Source organism: Pteropus vampyrus, unplaced genomic scaffold (assembly GCF_000151845.1).
Source record: "Pteropus vampyrus isolate Shadow unplaced genomic scaffold, Pvam_2.0 Scaffold242, whole genome shotgun sequence".
Taxonomy (NCBI): Eukaryota; Metazoa; Chordata; class Mammalia; order Chiroptera; family Pteropodidae; genus Pteropus; species Pteropus vampyrus.
Window position 1 is genome coordinate 1,451,994 of NW_011889023.1, and position 20,690 is coordinate 1,472,683.

Sequence of the window (20,690 nt, forward strand, 5' to 3'; positions counted from 1 at the left end):
AAAAAAAGGAAAGATAGAGTCACGTAGAGAGCTACAGCCTTCCTCTGAGCTTAGGAGCTTGTAGTGTTATACAGCCAACATTATGTTGGAAGGAAAAATGGCTGGTCAGTTCTACTTAATAAATGAATATAGAGACTATGATGTCAGAGACTTACTTTTTTACTGTGGTATCTCTAACGTCTGTTAGAGGAACTAAATAGTAGGTTTTCAATAAACTGATGTTGAAAGTATGAGTGTATAAGTGATAGACATTTTAATGGCAGAAACCAAGATGAGTGCGATTTAGACATTGTCCCTTTGATTTAGAGGACTGGTTGATCCCAAGTAAAATTTGGAACCTCTTTAAATATCCAAATAAGCATATTTTAACATCCATGCATAATCACCAGTTCGTTTTTCTTTGGTTGTCTCACCTTGACCTTTTTAATCAGCCTCAGCTCTTGGTAGATTCTACAGCTTTCTAAGCGTTGGAGGAGGCAGGTCTGAGAAGTCAGGATCAGGCGAGTTAAATGTCAGCAGAGCCTTGGACCAGCAGTCACTGCACACTCTCTTTGTTCTACTATCTGTATGACTGCAGAAGGTTCTGGCGCAGCCTCCCAGACCTTCTCTGTCATCTAAACATCTAAAGTAATCTAGGATCTCCTAGTCTGGCACTAGCAGAGGCGTTCGTTTCTTTGTTTTTGTTTTTGTAGAGATTTTAATTTATCTACCTCTCAGCATGTCCTAAACAGTGTTCTCTCAAGTCCTATCTCCTAGGATCTATTTTGAGTTAGGGAGATAAGACTATTTTATAGAATTTGGTTTCCAATTTTTAGACTAGTTTAACTTAAGGTTTAAAAATAGTTGTTTATGTTGCCAAAGGTTGTAGGAAGCATGCTAAAATTGTGATACAGGTAGAATTTGGTCTTTCTTTCAGCTTCTGAAGAACTCTGTTGAATTAAATAAACTCCTGTGGGTGAAGTGAAATTGGTACTTTTTGTATGTACATTTTAATGAGAAATGTATGATAACATAAAGTAGGATATTGATGAGTGAAATGCACTGTGTGTTCCTACCCTCCTCTTAACGATTTTGTAAGTAATTAGTAAGCCATTGTGATTTCTCACATTTTTTTCAGCAGAGTCAAACTTTTTCTTGGTTGACCTGTGGGTTTTAAAAGGCTTTTTGCAGTGACCTAGGCTTGATTTTGCTCACAATGAGGGCAATGAGGGCCTCCTCTAAATTTATTTATTGGTTCCAGGAAATTTTCTCTCTCAAGACTTATGATCCTGTGGGTAAACAGGCAAAAGTTTGGAGACTCTGTTGTCATTTGACAATCTTTATTACCAAATTATTTTACTCTTTCACTTTTAAAATATATCAGTTACTTGTCTTTCACGGCTAGAGAAGACTTCTTATTTCTAGATATTCAATCATACTGTTCAGTTATTTCCACTGGAACTTTGTTATGAGGAAAACACTTTCCTTAGTGTCATTTTACTTGAGTATATTAGAGATTGATGAGGTGAAGTTTTCTAATTTGGATGTTTACAGAGAGGAAAGTGAAAGACATGGGTTATTCAATGAATGCCCTATTTTCCAGGGCTTCCTTAGTATGCATTGCCCTTTTCCATTCCCAGGGAAATAAATCTCTCTTGTCAAGAAGTTGATAGTAAGGTGGGCTAAGGCAAAACTTTTCTCTTGACCTATGGATAGAAAATAAGTCATTGTAAGAGAAGAAATGGAAAAGGGACATCTAGAAGGGTGAGTAACCCATTTTTTCCTTGTCTGTAAGTCAAATGAATTTGAATACATTCATGCTTGAAATATTGGTGAAATCAATGTTCTGTGATTATTAAGTGTGATTCATAATGGCCTTTCCAAGTTTGGTGAAAGCATACTTAATTCTGTTAACAAAATAGGGGTTGAGTCTTGAACTTACTTCTCCCCCCCACCCCCATGTCTGATGAAACTTCTCTGGGTTCTCTCATTTATCCTCTTGATTCATTTTCTGTATTGCTGAACAACTGGCTTTGTAATAATGAAACCATTCACATACTTTAAATCCCTGAAAGCATACTTTATTTACTTCTCAAATATTTGGCAATACTTTGAACTTGTGTGATTTTACTTTTGTGATTCTGTTATTTAGGAGATGCTAAAATTGGCAATAATAATGTCAGCTCTTTAAAGAATGATGACTTCACCATGAGGGGTTTACGACGTGATGGGAATGCTGACGATATCTGGACTGCCTCACAAAATTCAAAATCCTGTGGGAAAAGCATTTCTATAGAAACTGCGAATTTAAGAGAATATGCTAGATATGTACTGAGGACAATCTGTCAGCAGGTATTCTTCAGATTTAATTTGCCTTTAACTTTGAATATGTAACTGTTCTTTTGAAGAGAGATTTTCACTATTATATGAAACTTGTACATAGGTGGTCCTGTTTTTCTTGCTAACTTTATTTTGAAATAATTTCAAGTTTGCTGAAAAGTTGCAATAATAAAGAAGTCTAGTATATCCTCTAGATTCACTAATTTTTTACATTTTGCCATATTTGCTTTATAATTCTGTGTATGAATGTGGGTACATATAATTTAAAGTCTTTTTGCTGAACCATTTGAAAGTAGATGGGATACATTATTCTTTTTTACTTTTTAATACTTCAGCTTCTATTTATTATAGAATATAACCAAAATACAGTTATCAAAAATCAAAAAATCAAAAAATTTAGCATTGGTAGAATAGTTTTTTCTCACCTATAGGCCACATTCCAATTTTGTCAGTTGTCCTGATAATGTTGGATTTGTCTGAAGTTTCCTGTAGATTAGCTTCAGATTATGTATTCTCATTCAAGATACTACAGGAGTAATTTTGTGTTCTCAGGTAATCACATAGGAAGGCACATGATGTCCATTTGCACCTCATTGGTGATGTTAATTATGATCAAGATGTCTCCATTGTGTAGGATTGCTCTACTGTATCATTATTTTTTCTCTTGAAATTAATGTAGTCTTTGGGGAGACACTTTAAAAGAATGCAAATATTCAGCTCCTCATCAAACTCTCTTACCATCCATATAACATCCATTTTTATTCTTGTCCAAACCAGTCTTTATACGATGATAAAAAAACGGTGATTTTCTTTTTCTCCAAATCCTCTACTCCCTCCATAATTATCAGTTTGCATTCTTCCCTAAAGAAGGCCTGCCCTCATTTGTTTTTTTCCTTACTTACATTTATTTATTTTCCACATGGATTATAATGTACTGTCCTTAGCTATTTTCATGTTCAAATTGTCCCAGGTTTTTCCTGTGGGAATCTTTTCATGCTGGCTCTTATGTTATTTTGATACATCTTCATCTTTCCTTTTTTATTTATTTATTTTTTTTTAACTTTCTCTGCCCCAGATCTGGAATTATTCATTTTTCCAAGGAACCTCTGGTTCTGTTTAGTAGAGGATGGTATCTACAAACCAAGATTGGGTCACTATGTGTGCTCATTGATTCTAGGCCCTTTCAGCAGACAGAGCTAAAAGAAAAAAAAAAAACCATCTGTATACATAAATGTGTGTGTGTAAATCATGAGTTCATATTGATACCTCCAATTCAGTCCAACCCTACAGTTCTTTGCATTCCCCCATTCATATTAATATCACCTCTTCTGCAGTAAGAACCCTGACTCCCAGTAACATCAACCTATATGCTCATGTGCGTAATTCTACAGTACACCTGCAATAATTTCAGAATTGCTACACCAATACCACCAGAAGAAACAAGTCTACTAAAAGGAATTGAAGATTTGTTTGTAGTTCTTTCCTTTCTAAGTGTTTACAGTATTGTGTTCAAAAGTTATTTGAACTTTCCCCTTCAGTGTGGCTATGTTATTCATTTGAAATAGAATTGATTTCTTTCGTTTCTGTTTATATTCACTTTAGATTTCTTTTTTCTCCCCTAGCTCTATCTTTAGCATGCTGCCCAAGTCAACTATGCACATAGGTGTACTCAGAGATGTGTCCTCTCTTCCCTGTCCTTTCTACCCTTTATCTCCCCATGCTCTGGGTGATCATTTTCATTACTTACTGGTTTAACGTTCCTTTTTTAAAAAATTCTTCTTATTAAAAAAAACAAAAAACAAACAAAAAAAAACATGCCAGAGCATGGTTTTGGTTTTTCACTTTTCTATAGACATAATATTGACAAGGTCATGTTTTTATTAAGGGATATTATAACCGTGGTTACAGTTAGCTAAATGGTTATATAAGTATTATTAAGAGAGTATTGAGTTGTGCTTGGTTCCCAGCTGTGAGTGCACTTTAGAATCACCTGGGGAATTAAAAAAAAAACAAAAACAAAAAGAAAAAACTTTGATGCCTTAAAAAAATGACTGATGTCTCGGTCCCACTACTTAAGATTGACTTAACTGATCTGATGTGTGGCCCGGACTTTGGAAGTTTAATAAGCTCCCCAGGTGATTTTAATGGGGAGCTTATTAAACTTCCAAAGTCCGGGCCATACATCAGATCAGTTATGAGACACTGGTATAGTGGTTAAGAAAGAGGTTTCATTTGAACAGATCTGGGTTCAAGTGGACAGTTAATGATTTCTTATCCCACTTAGTATAAGAGTTTTCCTTTGAAAAAATGATGAAGAAAAGGTGATAGGAGTTTAAATTGGCAGAAACTCTCCAGAGGTCAATTAGCCATATATATCAGTAGCCTTAAATTTTTTCTATAATCCTTGACTGAGAAATCTGCTTCTATGAAATTATCCTAATAATTGTACACAAATATTTATTTATAATAGTAACAGTTGTAATAGTATCAAGAGAGGAGACAATTTTCTGAATGTTATACTGTGTTCCATTCAGTAGAGTATAGTACAATCTATTCCATAAAAATGATGAATACATAGTATAAAATCATTGCCCTTATATAGAAAGTTAAAAACACTCCTTACAAAAGAGTTCCTAGAGCAAGGAACCATTTTCCAATTGAAAACACATACCAATATTTTCTTTCCTTGTTTTGCATATTTGTTTTTCAAAAATTTCTTAAACCAAGGTTTCACTTTGTATTTTTAAGAAGTTAAAACACTAGAAGTTTTGTTTTTAAAACTTCACCACCTACTTATTTTGTGTAACATTTTATTGGAAGATTCCTCATTGTGTGCCACGAACTCAGTACATGTTGCATATGCATATAGAAAGTCTCTGCCTATCAGTCTAACTGCTGTGTTGTTTTTAGGAGTGGGTAGGAGAACACTGCTTAAAAGAACCTGAAAGATTATGCACAGACAAAGAACTTATATTGGACCCTGTGCTTTCAAATATGCAAGCGCAAAAATTATTACAGCTTATCTGTTATCCTCATGGCATTAAAGAATGTACCGAGGGGGACAACTTGCAAAGACAGCACATTAAACGCATTCTTCAGGTAAATGATAATAGCTTAAAGACTGTGTTTTTGTCATGTGACACATTCTTTGTAATTATAACAAAAGTCATTGTCTCTTTGTCATTGCTAATTCTTTTCAACTAATTCAGTTAATTCTGATTTTTTAAAAATTAATTAATTTTTTTAATTGAAATTATTTTAATTTTTTTTCCCTCCATCTACCTCCTCCGTCCTAATTCTGATTTTTATTCCCCCCAATTTTTTGTATATAATTGTCACCCTTTATTTGCTGGGTAGATGTAGGTACTGCAAATTGTGTATAGTCATTACATAAATATTGATATTTTAAGTCTGTACAGTATTTACATGAAAACTAAGCTTTGTGGAGGGACTATCTTAAATATCTTATTCAAAAAATATTGAAATCATTTTGGAATGGAGTTGGTTAGATAAATAGATTTTGGTAGAAGAAATGCTTTTCTTATTTATTTCCAGTGCCTGTCGAGTGAGGCACATTATTTTAAAGCTGCAATTTATTTCCTTATTTCTACAATGAATATGTGTAAGGACTTGGAAGCCTTTTGATACATGTACAGGTTTCCCCCCTCTACCCAAAAGTAGTGTTCCTGTGGAAACTTTTGTAAGTCAAAAAGGTGTAAAGTGAAAAAATATTTACCATTAATTTATATAGAAGAAAATTTGAGCATTCCCAGACCCAAAATTTAACACATTCACAATGTCTTTATTTCTGTCAAGATGCCACTCTTATGAACTCTCTTAGGCTTTTATGATTACTTAGGGCCCATCTTGCTACCGAATGGACTAAATAAATCGAAATACAGCACAGATGCTCATCAACATGGCTCAAAGCTATGCTGGTCTGATGCTGAGATGCTGAGTGTGTCCCCGGGGAAGGGGCTCGGCGGGGCCGTGCTCACTGCTTGGGGTGCACGCCACCTCTGTCACAACTCGCCACACAGGAAACGCTGAACAGTTTTCACATTTCGCCTTTTTTCGTAAAAGTGAAAACACTTTTCGAATTTCTTTCCATTAGCAGAAACAGATACTAATGTAGGTCTTTTGTAAAAGCAAAGTGGCAGAACGTGAACTTTTGAAAAGTGGTGAAATACCTATAGATCCCACTATTGTATATGATTATTCTACTCTTTCTTGAGTTAGGGAATATTGCAAGGAATTCTTATATTTTAGGACATGTTTGATATTTCTGATGTCTTAATTCTCTCCATTTTCCCCAGAATCTTGAGCAGTGGACCCTGAGACAGTCCTGGCTAGAACTTCAGTTAATGATTAAACAGTGCTTGAAAGATCCTGTGAGTATATATTGAAAGCATGTATGTGTATAAAATTTTATGAAAAGCGAAAACATGTTGATGTTTGAGGATAAAGTGCTAGTTTTTTTACGTCTGACCGTAGGGCTCTGGTTCAGTGGCCGAAATGAACAACTTACTGGACAATATTGCAAAGGCAACAATAGAGGTATTCCAGCAGTCTGCCGACTTGAACAATAACTCTTCTAACCCTAGTCTGGGCCTCTTCAACCCAAACGGGATTGGCAGTACCGACACGAGTAGCACAAGACAGAATGGAATAAAGACATTTCTAAGGTATTTTTTTCTGTCGTTTTATTAGGCTATCATTAATGTAACAGTGCGTTTTATTTGCATACTGCAGGTTTTTTTTATAAAGCTTCAGGAATGTGAAGAAAATAATTACTTCTGTCAATTATCATTATTTATAATATGTTAAAGGATAATACTGAGTGGTGGATGATATCTTAGTTTAAGTATTAAGTTAATCGAGCCCAGACTCTTTGGAACCGCAGATGACATGCAGGATGGCATAATTTCTTTAGTGTCCCCTGAGGCTACTCTGTTCTGTGGTATTCATTATATAGGAAACGTTTTTTCTGCCTTCTTTATTAATTGGCAGTTTTGTACGAACGATAATCATGAAAAGCAGATTAACTTATATTTCATCATTTTGGTATAAAGTATAACTAGTGAATTCTAAAACTTAAGAAATTATTAGTATGCTTAACTGTTACAGAAAAGTGTATTTATTGCTTGTTGGACAAAAGGACTGTTACTAACCAGAGAGCCAGAATCCGTGAAAAACATTTTAATAGATTTTTTTTTTAAGTTTAGTTGTGGTATCTTCCTGAACTCCATATTTTATTGCCTTCTGAAAACGTGAGTGGAAAGTATATGCAAATATTTGGTATTTGTCAAGAGGAAAGATAGTATAGAAATAAAAGGGAAATTTTAGAATAATCGGTATGTCTTGTACATAAAAGTTGTACATTGGAGTTTCTGTTATAACTGTGAGAGCAGAGAAAAAGGCTGCCGTTTGGGGTGTAACACATGTTTCTGATTTTAGTTCCTCTGAACGCAGGGGTGTATGGCTGGTGGCCCCCCTAATTGCCAGGCTGCCGACTTCTGTGCAAGGAAGAGTACTGAAAGCTGCTGGGGAGGAGCTAGAGAAGGGACAGCACTTGGGTTCTTCTTCAAAAAAGGAAAGAGACAGACAAAAACAGAAAAGGTATGGCTGGAAGGTGTGTCTCATTATGTAAGAGTCTAACGAACACTTGAGAAAATTTAACATTCTGCAAACATACATGATCACTGTACCCCTGAGTCCACTGAAATTTTGTTTTTAAGTGGAACTGAAAATATTTCATTAGGCAAGGCTCTGTCCCTAAAAAATTTCAGGTTATAATATTTACTACAGTAGTTCTCAGTTGTACCACCATCCCCAAATCACTGCTGAACTGTTAAAAAATATTGACTTCTTAGCCCTACTTCATACCTGTTGACTCAGATCTGGATATCCACTTGGTCCCCATATTCTACTTTTAATTACTTTTCATTTTATATTACTTAGGTATTTATGTATAAATAGAAAAGACATAATATTATTTATAATTCTGTCTTGTTGAACCCTGGAATAGTTACTAATATTTACAGATTAGATCTTAAAACTTATAAACCACCAAGTTTAATATTTTCTTAATTTATTTTATGCCCTAGAAAAGATATCAAATAATTATATTTGGAAACTATATCATTGAGAAAGATCAAAACCACACTTGAATGTGAAAACATGTTGAATTTAGCACCCACAGATATAAAGGGAAATGATGATAATTTCTTCTATTTACAAACAATTCTGAACATATAAGTTTCTTGTCCCCAAATTAATATTTTGGTAGCTGCCTTTTAAGCTCTTACAAAATGCCGACTCCTATATCACATTCATTTCATACATACTTGAACTTTTAAAATCTCACAGCAATCATATGTGGTAGCAGCACTCAGTATGTCCTTTTTACAGATGAGGAAACTGATGCACTGAAAGGTTAGGTAAATTTCTTAAGGACGCACAGCTAAGGTGTTATAAAGCTGAGATTGAACCCCAGGTGGTCTGGCTTTTGAGCCTGCACCCTTAACTAAAGTACATTTTGGTAGAGACCTAAGACCTATCTGTGCATGTTATTTTGTTTGTTACGTGATTGTCACCTTTGCCAGCATTAATTAATCAACCAGATGACTCAATTTAATTCTCAGAGTTTATTTGCTAATGAGTGATCATATGTACATTGCCTCACTTGCCACAGAAAGGACAGCTGGTATTACACAATTTCAAGATGGCTCTTCTCAAGTCAATCTCTCTTAGTCCTGCTGGTATAAAATGAACCAGTTTGAAAGATTTTGGCCTCGATCTCATCTTAAGAAAATTTTTTCCAGTGTAACAATTAGTCTATCAATATGATTTGTTAGTTCTCCTCTAATAACTAAAGAATTCTTAATAAAACGCCAATTTAAAATAGAATTTTTACCAAATGTCTTAAAACCCTCTTACAAGTCCAGGCCGTGGGATGTGGTGGAACTGCACCCTGGAGGTCACTAGCAAACACGCTATTTTAGAATCCTCAGACCTAAGTGCTAATCATAGCTTTACCAACAAATACCCCACTGTTTGGTTTTGAGAAATGTGCTGAAAAATAAAACGAGCACAACAATCATATAAGCCTCTTTCCTGGACCCCAAAATAAGAGTCTTGTGTGAGAGGAATTTTTTAATTTCTTATTTTATTCTATATATCAAGTGATATTCCTTCTGATGTGTATCTTTAAATGCAGCTTACTGATGTAAAATACAATTTCTCCTCCCCCCATACTTCCCCTACATATCCATCTGCAGGGTGAATTTATGCTTGTTTTAGTAGTGCTTCAGGGCTAGAAAGCATATTAAATTATTTAGAAAAATTACAGTGGATTTTAATCTTATTAGTAGATATAATTTAACTTTTCAAGTAGTCTTTGGCTATTTACCCCTTCCCCTCTATTTTCTAATAGTAAGATAAATAATAGCCTATAAGCCAAGGGCAAGAAATCAGTGTTGCACAGGAAGTAATTCACTCTTTCTAACTAGATCTGCTGTTATTAACTTCCTTTGTAGTATGTCTCTTTTGAGTCAACAACCATTCCTTTCACTGGTCCTTACCTGCCTTAAGGGACAAGATGAACAACGAGAAGGTCTCCTAACATCTCTCCAGAATCAAGTTAATCAGGTAAAATATAGTAGAGTATTAAGCCAGGCAAGTATTTTTTCTAATGGTATTAATCTGTTTTCCTTTCAGATATTGAGATTTAACTAAGAAAAGGCACAGCATGTTTTGATGAGGTGCAGAGAGATACAATCCATTCCCTGTTCTTTTACTTGACTTTCTAGTCACCACAAGACTAACAACTTTATAATATTAATCATGCATTGGATAAATGTAGATCATAAAATATTTTGCATATTGCACATAACTTTGACATATCTGATCCTCTCCTGACCCTGGCTCACGGGAGAGGTCCTAGAGCAATCTGCATTGCAGTAGGTACGGCAGTAAGACAGAGGAACCTGTATCCAGGTCCTCAACTGGGCTTCCACATATCAGCCAGGGTCTCAACTTGAGCCCTATAGGTTCAGAAACTCAATTTCATTTTACTGCCAGAGCCAGTCAAGTGCATCAGATACTCATTTATAAATCAGAAGGCATTTGGTTCATTTATAAAGAATTTGTACTTTGCCTTTCTACCAGCCACAATTCTCCTGGCACTTACATTCTCTGTACCACAAGGAAACTGAGTGACACCATTAGAAATTGGAGCTTGTGGAATTGAGCAGTGTGGGTAGATTTGTCATGTTGGATGTTTTATCCTGTTACAGAACCTAATGGAGCCCTCCTGTGGTTCTGTGGTTCTATGACATTGCATCTTTTCCCCTTGGATGGTACTGGATGAACATGGACAAGGACACTTAACTAATTTGGTCCTCTAGTCTCCCACCTTTTGGATATGAGAGATCTATTCTCTACACAGCAATAAGAATGATCCTTTTAAATGTAAATCACATATTTCTCTGATGCCCAAAATGCCACGATGATTCTTACTACACCTACAATAAAAATTTAAAGTTTGGGCTTATCAGGCCCTACGTAATTTGGCACTGGCTGCCACTTCTTTCTCGTTTCCTACTGGTCATGGCTTGCTCACTCCACTTTTTTCATTGTGACCATGTTGTTCCTTGAACTTGCCAAGCAAATTCTTGTTGCAGTGGCTTGACATGTTTTCATCCTTCACCTGGAAGGCTTTCCTCCCAGATATTAGCATGGACCTCCCTTCATCAGGTCTCTGCTCAAATGTCACTTCCTTAGGCCCTCCCTGATCACTCTAAAAATAAGACGATAGTCATTTTCTATCCCCTTACTCTGGTCCATACCATTTGTTATACTTGACTTATTATTATTTGTCCTTCTACTCGAATGTAAGCTTCATGACAGCTTGTGTTTTGTTAACTGCCTTGTGCCCTTAAGTCAGACTTGAGGGAGGTCCATATCTTTTGATGAGATATGGGAAGTATTCTCCTTTTACCATGCGGTATACTTACTGGTCATCTGTTGGGACTGGGTTACTTCTGCATGTGACTCATTCGAACTCTTTTAAGATGATTCTCATTAGTTACCACCATATTTCAAAGGGTGGTATTTTTTTATTTTTTTTGCTCATGTCACCTGATTCTGGGGTGTTGCCCACTTGTGGTTTGCCTTTCCTAAGGAAATCTTCCATTTCCCAATATTAGTCTGAATCAATGAGGAAGTACTCACTTTTTAAATTGATATGCCACTTGACTGACCGACATATAAGGTGTCATATTTTTCAAAATAGTAAACATTATCTTTATCAAGGTAGATTAGTCTATAAGATAGCAAGCCACTTCAATGTAACACATTTGCTAGGGTTCACAGCATGTCCCTAGAAATATTACCTGGGCCTGATATAAAATGTAATTCTTAAATAATCTTTATTTTTGTTAATGTTAAACTTGATGGCCCTCTAAAGCATTTTCTAAGACAGTTACAGGATAAATAATTAGACAAGATTTTTCTTCTCTCATCTAGAAAGGCAACAAACAAAGAAATAGCCAGATTTCTTTCTACATAGTGGAAGGGGAGGAAAGATTTATTTGTTAATTTGTTAAACCAAGAAATTGCTCTGACTGTCAGTAAAAAGATAAATTTGACTTTAAATATGAAAAAAAAATTGACTTTAACAGGAGAAACAAGATTTTTTTTTTTAATTTGTCTTCTGATTCAGATCTTAAGTAATTGGAGAGAAGAACGATACCAAGATGACATAAAAGCACGGCAGATGATGCATGAAGCATTGCAACTTCGCCTAAATTTGGTAAGAGACATTTCTGGTGTTTTCCCTCTTAAACTTATCTAAAGGGAAAATAACTCCAGCTTTCCACTTCTCCTGTGGTCACAGTCTTCATTACAAGGTGAGGCCTTCTGATGTTTGCTCTCTGTAACTACTTCCCTGTCTCTCTGAACCTTCTGTTTTCCTGGCTGCTGTCCTTCCTGTCTGGTCTAACTTCTAGACAGCAGTAGGTATTTTAGGCATTGATTTGCCTTGTGCCACCCCCACCCCAGAGGATCTCTCCTTTTTGCCGTGTGCTAAGAGTAGGTCTTAGAGGACTATTATGTTGAGATGAGTATTAACTCTTACTATACTTATTTAAAAACAATATTAAAATGAGATCGAAGTCAAAATTTTTCCCCCTCTTTAATACCGCCCTCCCCCATTTCCACCCCTGACCAATGGATGTTGCCATCTCCCCTTAAGAACTGGATCTTTGAAGGCAGAGCATCTCTTCCCACAGGCTTGCTCCATGCACCCAGGGCCTGGGGTGCCCGGCGCACTCGGTGCACTCGGGGGGCCTGGCGCACCTGGGGTATGGTCTGAGGCTCCACCTGGGACACGAACCCAGGACCTTCTGTGTGTAAAGCAGACATGCTAACCACTACAACCATGGAGCCACCCCCTGAAGTCAAAATTTTATCAAACTTTCCATCAAATTGATGATAAAAACAAATTCCACATGGAGGTTTTACATAAATTAAAAATTCCTCACACATTGAACAGTCCTTTGAATTTTTCTTTTCTCACTGAATAGGCCCAGATGAAGGCTATTCTGGAGAATGGCTTGCTTGATATTTGGCAGTTGTTTATAACGTAATTCCCACACATGACGAGTAACCTGGGAGCCAAGCCTTCTACTCATTATTACTTCTTTGTTACTGGAGATTTTCAGTTGTTATGACAACAGGCTTAGTTTAAATAGTAATTGACAACACAGTGGTAGATAATCAGTTTACATGGTTTTAACCTATTCAGATTTAATTGGACTAAAATATATCTTAAAATTGGGTGTCATGAAAGTTTGGGAACAAAAGAAAGCTAACTGTACTGGTATATAGTAATAGTTACATGCAGATTTTTGACTAAGAGGAAGGTCATTGCCCCTAACCACGCCCCTCACCCCTGCTTGTGCATTTTCAAGAATTGCATTCATGTTTGGCCTGTAATCCACATGATGCGTCCACATTCAGGTTCCCCCCCCAACCCCCTTTTTGGTAGCACTTTTAAACTAATCAAAATTTGGCTGTATAAGGTGATGGAGATGGTATTTTCTCTTTAACACAATGCAGATTTTATTGCATTTTTATGTGCTAGGTGGGAGGAATGTTTGACACGGTGCAGAGGAGCACCCAGTGGACAACAGACTGGGCCCTCCTCCTCCTTCAGATCATTACTTCCGGAACCGTTGACATGCACACTAACAAGTATGTTCTTATCATTCTACCTTTGCTGCATTGCTACAAATTCTGCCGCATCTGATTTTCTTAGGTGCCATTAAAAATTCTGTGTCTTAAATAAAAATGCTCAGTTAAGAGTGACTTGGTTTTGCTCTAAGGTGAAAATAATTATTTTCTGTCCCCTCTTAGTGAATTATTCACTACAGTTCTTGACATGCTGGGTGTTTTAATCAATGGAACATTAGCCTCTGACCTGTCAAATGTATCCCCTGGGGGATCTGAGGAGAACAAACGTGCATATATGAATTTAGTAAAGAAACTGAAAGTAAGTTTGTGACCTGCTTCTATCATGAGCTCAAATTGTTTATGGATTTGTTATTTAGTACATTCTATCTTAATTTACTATTCATTAAATTAAATGTTATTTATTACATTCAGGTTAATGTAGTATGATTTTTTTGCTATTTGCTTTACTTTAGCTTACCAGTACCCAAAAGTAATAAGCATATAGCTTGAAGATTTTTCTTTTTAAAAAAATTTATATTCATAAGACATGCTTAATTTTTAAGGCTCTTTAGAAATCCATTATCAAATAGCTAACCAAAATCCGTTATCAAATATCTAACCAAAATATCTAACCAATTAGATTTAGGATAAATCTGTGCTTGGACTGGTACATGCAATTGAAAAATAACTACTTACACCGATAGTTCTAAATCCAATTCATTTGACTAACCACTAACACAGTCTTTGAAATAAACTGTAAACAATTGACATAGAAAACAAATTAATGTATCTGATGACCTTACAATAAAATAACCAATGGTTACCTTATGGTCTGACCCTGGATTCGAGAACCTGTTCCGTGCTGCAGCTCCTGCCTTCTGATTTCAATTACTATCCTGGATTTTGTCATTTCAGCACTGTGGTGTTTGTTGTGTAACAAGGGTGCCTTTTTATGAGTTCTATTTTCTACCCAAAATGAAGAAATGAAACACGTACCACTCTAATTGAGAGCTGCACCATAGAACATGTTCAAGGTTAAAGAACGTTCCAGCTATAAAAAAGGAAATGTTTCATAAGAGAACTTCTTTCTGGGTAACTTTTGCCTTCATTGTAATTTTTGTTCCACTTCTCTTTCTGTCTTTTTTTTCCTCCCTTTTCTTTCTTTTTTAGAAAGAGCTAGGAGACAAGCAGTCAGAAAGTATCGACAAAGTTCGACAGTTACTACCTTTGCCAAAACAGACATGTGATGTCATCACTTGTGAACCTATGGGTTCCTTGATTGATACAAAGGGAAACAAAATTGCTGGATTCGACTCTATAGATAAAAAACAGGCAAGAGTAAATGTTTCTTTTTCATTATATAAACAAATAAACTTATAAAAATGAAATACATGTTCTTATCTTCCTATAAAGCATATACAACATTTTAATTTTACAGTTTCCTGATTTTTAAAAGCATATTCTTATTATTTAAGTGCAGTGGTCATTGTCATTATCATATAAATAAATCAAATCTTTGAAGATCTTCATTTAAAACTGTACTTGAATTTAAGTGAAATTCTGAAGCCCACCAATGGAAAACTAAAAAATTAGTGTAAAAAAAAAAAAGGAAAATTAGCAAAGACCAGATCTAATTTTACTTCGGAATCGAAAATAGAATATGTTTAGGTAAGAAAATTTTTATCGTTAAATGCCTTCATGTAGTAAACTATTTTGAGTAAAAAAATGTTTAAAGTGACAGTAATTTATTTTCTTATCAGTTAAACAATATTTAATAAACACTTGATTTATATAAGATATTAAACAAGGTCTTCTATAATATGAAGAAGTGGTCCATTATTCTTTCAATGAATATGAGCAACCACAGACTTCTAAAATCACAAAGACAGAACTCCAATCCTCAAGTAGTGTGTGTCATGTTATAGAGTGTTAGAGGACCCTGAATAGGAGCCATCACACTCAGATGAGAAGCATGTAGTCAGAGCAGGCTCCCCAGGAAAACTGACACTGAAATCATTTTGGAGGATTAAGAGTTAGCTGGGAGGTAGGGATAAGTATGGGACAGGCAAAGGGAAGAGTTTATGTAGAGGCATGAAAAAATGTGGCTCATAAGAGTATTGCAGTGCTGCAGTAATTTGAAGTACCTTGAGTACTTATACATACCGGTGTGTTTGTGGAGAGAGAAAAAGCTAGAATCATAGGCAAGTTGAGTTTCAACACCAGTGAGCTCTCCAGTGGTGAGACATTTAGAAGCCATTTAGACATATGGTCTTGGCACACAGAAAAGAGGTCTAATATCAAGACACATATGTGGAAGCAGTCAATATACAGATGGTAACTGAAGACACCCATGGAAGAGTATATGTAAATAAGAACAGGAGAATTATAGAATGCCTGAGTAGTTGTTTTCAGGGTCATTTTGAAGTATTCTCAATATGTCAAGGAAGGTACCAAGAGACATCACCAATTAATATTAAAACTAAGAAACTTTTATTTTCAGAAACAATGACATTTTCTCTTCCGTATAGATAAGCTTGAATTGAAGGATTTCATTTGTACTTGTTGGTACAGGTAAATTTTGAACTATTCAGAGACGGGCTTAAGTACATGAAAGGTGCCCATATTGAATCAAGTCCATTCATGTTTGGTCTGAAGTTAACCTGAGCCCAGTAAGAGGCTGAATGTAACTTGACTGTTAAATTTTGTTTTATCCTAAAAACAGTAAGTAGATTCCAAAGGTTTATAACTGATTGTAATTTAGTACAGTAAAGATCAACTTTTCAGTGTTTCTTAGATTATTTTGTCAAAAAAAAAAAAAAAACTAAATGAAAAAATGCCATTTTAGAGTAAAATACACTGGACTATCTGGTGTTACATTGTTAACAGAGCATCATGTGGTGTAGAGTAGAGCAACTGAACTGTAAGGTATGGATTCCAGTCACTGCTCTCCAGCGATCTAATGTATAACCGTGGACCAGTTAGTTATCCTGTCTGCTGTATGCAAAGGTTCTCTCTGAGGCCCACAGCAGCTAAAATGTTCTCCGATTCCATGATCCCAAGCAAGCTTGGCCTCTAATTAGAAAAAGATCTGAACATAGGATCATAGAGCATTATCTCACCACAGGGTCTCCAGGTCTCTACAAAGCAGAAGGTGTCCCCTTGGGATTTGTTTGAGGGGCAGAAGAACCCAGCTCCTCTGTCCTGGGCCTGGTTCGGGACAGTCCGAATGGACCGGAAAGTGATCAAGTATGAGGAGCAGCATCACCTCCTTTTGTATCACACACACCCCATGCCCAAGCCCCGGAGTTACTACCTCGAGCCACTGCCCCTGCCTCCCGAAGAGGAAGAGGAAGAGCCTGCATCTCCCATCTCTCAGGAACCAGAGAGGAAATCAGCTGAGCTGTCAGATCAGGGAAAAACCACAACAGATGAAGAGAAGAAAACAAAGGGAAGGAAGCGCAAGACGAAATCAAGCTCAAGAGCTGATGTAAGTACGGGAAGTGGAGAGCTCTTTGGCTCTTTAGCATCTAGTAGAAAATTTACTAGTGCCCAAAGGATATCCCTAGAAACATTGCTAAAAGCAGTAGAAGCCTTTTTGTAACAGTTACGCTAATGAGGCTCTGTTGTAATTAACTGACCCACAGACGGTGATTTGTCACCGATGGCAGGATTATGTAGCTTTTAATTTTTCCTTCTTTACTTTTTATAATTATTAAATCTTAGGCTTCCATTGTGGATAATACTTAATATTTCAGTACCTCATAATTTCTCAAATTTGAAACTTGAAATTTTAAGACCCATAAAGTCTCATTCTCTTACATGTTTATTGTATTTTGGGAGTTGATATATTAAATAAACATAAAAAAACTCTTTGCTTTTCCCTTGATTAAGCTCCATCTAATGTATCAAATAAGATGTTTCTGAGATTTCATATTTTACCATTCCATCTTAACTTTCCTGTATATTGTTTCTTTACCATATTTTCAGACTTTATAAAAGATAAAGTAAACATAATTTAAAATAGTTTCACTTCTTGTTTGCCTATTAGCCTTCTCTACCTATAGCAACATTTTCTTGAAAACAACAGAAATCTATGAGATGGCAATTTAGAAATAATTTTATGGAACCTACAGAATTAATGTGAAAAATATCTTTCCATTTAACTTCACCTGGAAAATACTTGAGAGAGAATTTGAGACATTTTCCTATGAATTTCAAGGGTGTTCTTGTGCAGTGGAAAAAATAGTCACAATTTAGTCCTGAGACATGATGACTATTATCATTATTATTATTATCATTATTATTATTATTATTATTATTATTATTCATTTATGTCAAAACCAAAACATATCTTTTTCTAGCAGATAGCTTGGTGACTATTATTATTCTAGAAATGACTGCCATCACTTTTAGATGTCACTTGAATGTCAGTGCTCTCTTCTCAATATTCCATTGTCCTGAAAGGAATGCTTAATAAGGGCCAGACTGCCACTCCCCAAAATCTGGGTCTTCTAACTTGTCTCTTCTCATAGATGGATTTCTGTTCTTTTCAGATGCAAAAGACCTAAAACTCATCTCATTCCCCAAGTGAGTCCTGGTCATGTCTTCCGTACTACTCCTGAGGCTGCTTCTTCCCAATGGGGTGTAGTGCAGGTTTTATTTTTCCTTATCTTTTAGAGTTAGACTAGGGAAGGAGAGAAGGTGGCAGCGATCGAAACATTCAGTTCTGATCCTTAGAGACTTCGCAGATGCTGTAAGGAAGAAGAAGCCCTGAGCAAGAGACCTGGGGGCAGGAGTGGGAGGATAGGATGGGACTATGTTTGTAGGATAGGATGGAGTCTACTATAGAGCTCTGTTGAAAACTGGAAATAAGATACTGTCTAGGCTGGGAACTGGTATGAAGAATTGTGGGCCTTTCTGTCATGATTCTCATCTAGAAGCAAGGTATCGGGAAGGCCTCCTAAGATGAAATGATGGAGAGACTTAGCAACCGAAGATGATCTTTCAGCTGCGGGTAGTGGTCAGTATTGGCATCTTAAATGTGCTTTTAGTATTTTAAAAACAGAGTTTAGAAAAGACCTTTTCCATCTTCCCCCACTGTAGCTGAGTACTTTTTAAGTCAAGGATGTTTTAACTTAAATGAGTATTTTGCAGAGAATATATTGAGACTCTTGCCTTCCATCTTTCCCTTTCTATCGGGATAGGAGCTATCTCAAATAATGTGAGAGGGAGAATTTGCATTAATTATCTATGTGATGTGTGGATTAAGTAACCTTTTTTTTTTTTTTTTTTAACTTTGTGTTGAAGGAGTATCCACAGAGCAACATATACCGAGTGCCTCCTAATTACTCACCCATATCCTCCCAAATGATGCACCATCCACAGTCTACTTTGTGGGGCTACAACCTCATGGGTCAGCCCCAGCAGCCTGGCTTTTTCCTTCAGAACCAGTCTCTTACTCCAGGTATGTGAAGAGAGAGCATAGTCAGGTCACTCCAAGATGAGAAATGGCTTGAGGTCCTCTTCATTTGGGGTTCTCCTTGCTTTTAATCTGAAACCTTCACAAAATTTGGAACTTTCAAGAACTAAGTGCTCAACTGACATTTCTGTATTTCTCTCCATTCAAAATGTTCTTTCTTCTTCTGAAATAAGGTTTCAGTTATGAGTTTATGTACTGATTTTGGAATTTTCATCCAGTGCTGGGTGGAAATTAGCCACTGATGAAAATTTAAGCTATAAGATATGAAGTTGATCAGAGTTTTATGTTGTGAAATTTGCGTACATTTTTATCAGATATAGTTCTTAACCAACATTTTAAAAGATTACACAGTCTTGCACAGTGTCTTATTGTTATTTTCTTATGTTATGAATTTTAAACTGTTTATACCATGAAGGATTTCAAATATTTGGTTCAACAAGTAGATTTAGGTATCAACAAGGAAGACTGCCATATCCAGAGTAAATGGTCCTGATTTTAGTATTGCTTTGATTCAAACTTAGGTAAATTTTATATCTGGAAAGATTTTGTAAATTAAAAAAAAATTTTTTTAATTAGAAAAGGATTTAATTTTACATCTAAAGGAAAAATTACCTGTTTTACCAAACTAGGTTATTTTGAGATCTCAGTCTGCATTTTGTTAGGTTGTGCCATTATAATATGTAATATATTTACTTAGTTTATTCTGTGGTATAGTGTAATTTTTTTTTTATTTTTTTTTTATGGTAAATTGAGTATGGCATTTTGAGGCCTAGGGAGGAAAATTTTTGGTTCTTGGCTTAAAGCAGGGGCGAATTCTAATGTCCTGTAAATTAATGGTTTAGAGAGATGGTAAGGGAGTTAGAGTTCTAGATTCAAGTCTGGCTCTGCCACTCTCCTGCTGTATAATCTCGGCCAAGTCTTAATTTCTCTGTGCCTCAGCTTGATCATCTGTAAAATGGATATGCTGATATATACCATCATAGGATGGGTGATTCAATTATATATTCCACAAAACGTATTGAGTTTCATGATGTGCCAGACGTAGTTTTGGGTGTTAGGATATTGCAGTAAACACAATAGATAAATGCCTGTTCTTTTTTGAAGAATGAAATAAGGTTTATATTACACACATGCACAGATAACGTGTGTGTGTGTGTATAATTAAAAGTAAATTAAAAAAAAATTATATAGCATTCAAAATATAGCCTGACACAGCAGACATGCTCAGTAAATGATATCATATATTCTCACCTCAGGCTTTTTGTGCTTGCTGGTCCCTGTACCTGGCGTGCTCTCCCTCAGACATCTGCATGGCTCACTGCCTGCCTCCTTTGGGTTTGGTCAGACACTGCTTTCTCAGTGAGGCTTGCCTTGACTGCCACGTTTTAAATTGTAAACCACACTCCTTCCCTGTACTCTGTTACCCTCCCTTTCTTTCTGTTTCTCCATAGCATCAGCACTTGTTTTTATATACTATATATTTATCTGCCTGTCCCAGAATGTAAGTTTTGTGAGAGCTGGTATTTTTTCTGTTATGTTCACTATAGTAGTCCCCGAACTTACAGCAGCATCTGGCTTGCGGTGAATTGTTGAGTGGATAAATGTAGACCACAAAGAACAAACTGGATTTAATGATAAATGTGGAAAATAATACACG

At 35.9% G+C, this 20,690-nt stretch overlaps 1 protein-coding gene across 23 annotated transcripts in view; it reads left to right on the top strand.

Moving 5' to 3' along the window:
• MED12L (mediator complex subunit 12 like) overlaps window positions 1-20,690 on the top strand; it is a 317,720-nt gene that overhangs the window by 258,692 nt on the left and 38,338 nt on the right. For 21 of the 23 annotated variants that reach the window (XM_023519944.1, XM_023519946.1, XM_023519960.1 and 18 more), the window contains 12 exons: window positions 2,132-2,331; window positions 5,230-5,418; window positions 6,636-6,710; window positions 6,814-7,004; window positions 7,777-7,938; window positions 9,858-9,969; window positions 12,044-12,133; window positions 13,466-13,575; window positions 13,738-13,873; window positions 14,725-14,886; window positions 16,679-17,041; window positions 18,862-19,018. In XM_023519944.1, coding sequence (XP_023375712.1) covers window positions 2,132-2,331; window positions 5,230-5,418; window positions 6,636-6,710; window positions 6,814-7,004; window positions 7,777-7,938; window positions 9,858-9,969; window positions 12,044-12,133; window positions 13,466-13,575; window positions 13,738-13,873; window positions 14,725-14,886; window positions 16,679-17,041; window positions 18,862-19,018 — 1,947 coding nt within the window. Of the gene's footprint in view, window positions 1-2,131; window positions 2,332-5,229; window positions 5,419-6,635; window positions 6,711-6,813; window positions 7,005-7,776; window positions 7,939-9,857; window positions 9,970-12,043; window positions 12,134-13,465; window positions 13,576-13,737; window positions 13,874-14,724; window positions 14,887-16,678; window positions 17,042-18,107; window positions 18,715-18,861; window positions 19,019-20,690 lie in introns of those variants that run through there. The other 2 variants (XM_023519943.1, XM_023519964.1) reach the window with 2 other exon arrangements.